Source organism: Lithobates pipiens, unplaced genomic scaffold (assembly GCF_037356315.1).
Source record: "Lithobates pipiens isolate NorthernLeopardFrog02 unplaced genomic scaffold, aLitPip1_a1.2 Scaffold_30, whole genome shotgun sequence".
Classification (NCBI taxonomy): domain Eukaryota; kingdom Metazoa; phylum Chordata; class Amphibia; order Anura; family Ranidae; genus Lithobates; species Lithobates pipiens.
In genome coordinates, this window is record NW_027507791.1 from 178,449,161 (window position 1) to 178,453,215 (window position 4,055).

The following is a 4,055-nucleotide window of genomic DNA, read 5'->3' on the forward strand; positions in this document are numbered from 1 at the left end:
TGTCGCCAAATGCCAAGAGGGAAAGATTAAGGGTCCAACGTCGTGGCTTACGAGAGGTCACACAAGTACCTCACCCCCCATGGACATAGGGAGTGGGTGCGGACATTGGCAGCCGGACAATATGGTAGGTCGCACCTGTGATAGAATCCCATATATATATATATATATATATATATATATATATATATATATATATATATATAAAATTAGGGACATATACTTTAAATATGATCACTGGGTGTGTATAGGGCATGAATCTATTATCATACCTCTAATCTATGTATATATAGAAGATAGCCACACCTAGATGTTTAAATATATCTATATATTAAATTAAAAAGGAAGAAAAGGAAAAAGGAAAGAGGAAAAAAGCTCACGAACTCAGGTTTTTGATTGGTGTCACAGAGAAAAAAAAACAAAAAACTGTGCACATAAAAGAGGAAAAAAGTGAGGAACAAATAACAAACAAGTGAAAAGAAAAACAGCAACAAAAATGTGTGAAAAAAAAAAATGTGTGAAAAAAAAATGATATATATAAGATGTGTTTGCTCTGTAAGGTGTGCAAGTGATATAGTGCATGATGTGTGTGGAGCTCATGTTTTTACCTGTGCCATGCTGTTGTTTTTTCATGGTAATAAATATTAAAATACTTTTTATGCTACCCTGTCATACATTTATTATTGTTTTTGCTGCCTAAAAACCCCGATTGTGGGGGAACTTGTTCCATTTTTCATATTCGTTTGAGGTGAGCAGCACTCTCCAAGCCCCTCGGGGCAGTGTGTTCTTTTTTAGTGTCAACCCCTGAAAAACAACCCCACACCATAATCCCCCTCCAAATGATTTGGACCAGTGCACAAAACTTTTGACAAAATAGTGTATGTGTAAATGACCACTCAACATCCCCAAATCTTCAGTCTGGTGTCCCTGGTACCAACAAATCCCACAATTTAAAATGAATTGTTTTTATTTTTTTGTAATAATAAACAGGTCTTCAAAAGGAAAAAAGCTGCAAAGGTTCACCTTTGTTGTTCTATATTTTGAGGGTATTTTAAGGACAAGATAGTGTTTTCAGTCCTTGATAGTGAATAAAACAGGATTTTCTGTTTTTAAAAACAAATGATTAAACTAAGGCCCTAGATATGCACAAATGTAATGTGAAAACACTTTGTTCAGTAAATTAGTGTGAAACTTACATTTTGTCTGATACCAAAGGTTATGGTGACCCCGGATAACAAAACAAAAAACTTTAATAGTAAAAAAATATATTGGAATTTAATAGACAAGCATAAAATGAATTTAGCCAGATGATGATATATAGATAGGAGACTATAGCATGCAATCAAATTTAAATAATTAAAATTAATTTATTAATTTAATGCAAACAAATTTAAACCTAAATCTTTAAACTTATATCAAACACAAAAATTCTTATTTAAGAAACAAAATCACTTTATTTACCTGGATTTTTAGAAAATAGCATACCACAATATAGTTTTTTTGTTAACGCAAAGCAGAAACAGTCAGTAAGCCAGTTATTAAAGATTTAGATTTGTTTATTGCTGACTTAACATCCTTATTCCTCAAAGAGTAAATAAATGGATTTAACATTGGCGTTAGGACAGTGTATACAAGAGCTAGGAATTTGTCCATTTGTGTGCCAATGGGTGCAATATATACAATCATGGCTGTACCATAGTACAAACTGACCACAGTAAGATGAGAAGAGCAGGTAGAGAAAGCTTTTTTCTTTCCAGCAGAACTTTTAATTTTTAAGATAGTGTTAATAATATGAATATAGAAACCTATAATGATAATAAATGGGATGACTACAGCTAAGACAGCTGCTACTAGTATAGCCAGTTTGCTGATTATAGGATCAGAGCAAGACAAATCTTGAAGCGGTGCTGCATCACATACAAAATTGTTGATCTGGTTTGGACCACAGTATTTTAGACGAGCTGTACAAAATGTAGTCACAAAAGAAATACAAAGCCCAATAATCCATGGTACCACAGCTAGTTTAAAACACAACTTCTTACTCATAATAGATAAATAATGCAAGGGATTGTTAATAGCTAAATCCCGATCAAAGGCCATTACTGCCAAAAGGTAGCATTCGGTTATCCCTAATCCGTTAAAGAAATATAACTGTGTGAAACATTCTAGAAAAGAAATACTCTTTTTTCCTGAAATTAAGTTATCCAGAAGCTTAGGTATTGTAACTGTTACGAACATAATTTCCAGAAATGCAAAAGTGCCTATAAATGTATACATTGGGTTATGAAGTAAAGGATCCGTTATAATTAAAATGATAATATAAATATTTCCAGTAACACAGATCAAGTATGACAGCAAAATGGTGACAAACAGTAAAATCTGCAATTGAGCTAAGTCAGAAAATGCCAGTAGTATGAATTCTTTCACCGTGGTCTTATTGTTGTCATCAGTTATGTAGGATGCTAACCTCTAAGATAGAAATACAGTTAGCTTCCATTAACAAGCAAAGGAAGAATAAAGGATACATTGCATAAATATAACTGTATTAACTAAAGTATGTCATGCAATGGCACTGCAGTTATGCTTTGGTGCATAATGCTTTACTATATTATAAAGTCAGGAGTGTACAACCAGAATAAAAATTCATACAAGGTGTATTTTGACATTTTATGCATTCACTGTGTTTTGCAACTAAATATCTTATGTAGTTAAAATAACCATCTGATTAAATGCATCATATTAACTATATGTCATTTTTATTCTACCACTCAAATTTAAGTCAATTATTGTTTTACTATACACTTACTAGTAAATTATCATCCATGGTCCAAAGCGATTAGAAAATATTGTTCTTTTGTACATCATGTAGAGCATATAAAGCTCAAAACAATTTGGATGTGCATTCATTTATATAATACATCTTAGATATGGGAGGAGGAACCTGGAGAATTGTAATTCCCATTTGATAGATGTTTTCATAAAATATACAAATGACTAAGAATAAAAATGAAAATTAACATAATAAACTCCTATGGGTATTTTTATTTATTTATTTGTTCTGCTATTGACTTCTATTTTTTTTTTAGATATAAATTAGAGATTTTATATCTGAGGCAGAAGATTTAAACAACCCCTTTTTGGCAAAAAAAGAGTTCATTTTCTTATTAAAGCATACTTTTTAAAATAGGATTTTTATAACAGCTTACCTGTAAAATCCTTTTCTTTTGAAGTACATCACGGGGCACAGAGCCATAGTAGTTACTATGTGGGTTATAGGCCACCTTCAGGTGCCGGCCACTGGCACACCCTAAACAGGATGTTGCCTCCCTATATAACTGTCAGAGGATCAACAGATTACAGGCCTGTCAGCATCGGTGCTTTCCTGTGCGCCTGCGGTGTAGAACGGCACAACGGCGCACGTGGGTGCACGATGTGAAGGGTTTGCACATACGGGTGTGCAAATAAGAGGGTCTGTGCGCACACAGTGTTGCTGGTTGGGCTATGCGCACAACATAATTTCCCCTGGCAGGCCTATAAAAGGCAACCTTGTGCTCTGTGTCTTTGCTGGTTTGTCTCTTCAGCTCCTGTGTTCCTGTACCTTGCCTTGCCTGTGTTTCCTGTGCCTATCCGTTGTGACCTAGACCGTGCCCGACTACTCTTGGATCTCTCCTGCAATTGACCCTTGGCTTGCCTCTCGGACCTCTCTCTCTTCCGATACCTGTGTTTGACCCTCGGCCTCCTCCTGGACTTGTCTCAGCCTATTCCCTGTGTTTGATGCCCAAAACCCGCTGTTTGACCTCCTGTGTATGCTCTCAGACTCTGAATCTATCTGGACTTCCTTGTTTTTGACCCCCGGCCTCCTACCGCTCCAAGCTTCAGGTGTTAGAGCCTCGGCCAGGTGTTTCTCCAGTCAAGTACCAGTCAAGTCCAGTCAAGTACCAAGTCCATCCTGCACGGGTACTCCTTCTTCCAGAAGACCTTCAGCCTACTGTTCACCTGCTGGCAACCCGTGCCCCTACGTGCCCAGTGCCCGCTGTTCCACTCTCAGGGGTACTGTG

The 4,055-nt window shown here is 36.2% G+C and overlaps 1 protein-coding gene across 1 annotated transcript; it reads right to left on the minus strand.

Annotated features, from left to right (window-relative positions):
* Nucleotides 1-643: 643 nt before the first annotated feature.
* On the minus strand, nucleotides 644-2,885 carry LOC143943360 (olfactory receptor 5V1-like). Its single transcript, XM_077465087.1, has 2 exons — nucleotides 2,804-2,885; nucleotides 644-2,466 (listed from the first exon to the last, which is right to left on the minus strand). Exons 1-2 carry the CDS (start codon nucleotides 2,819-2,821, stop codon nucleotides 1,501-1,503), a joined length of 984 nt encoding a protein of 327 aa, XP_077321213.1. The 5' UTR covers nucleotides 2,822-2,885; the 3' UTR covers nucleotides 644-1,500.
* Nucleotides 2,886-4,055: the final 1,170 nt, after the last annotated feature.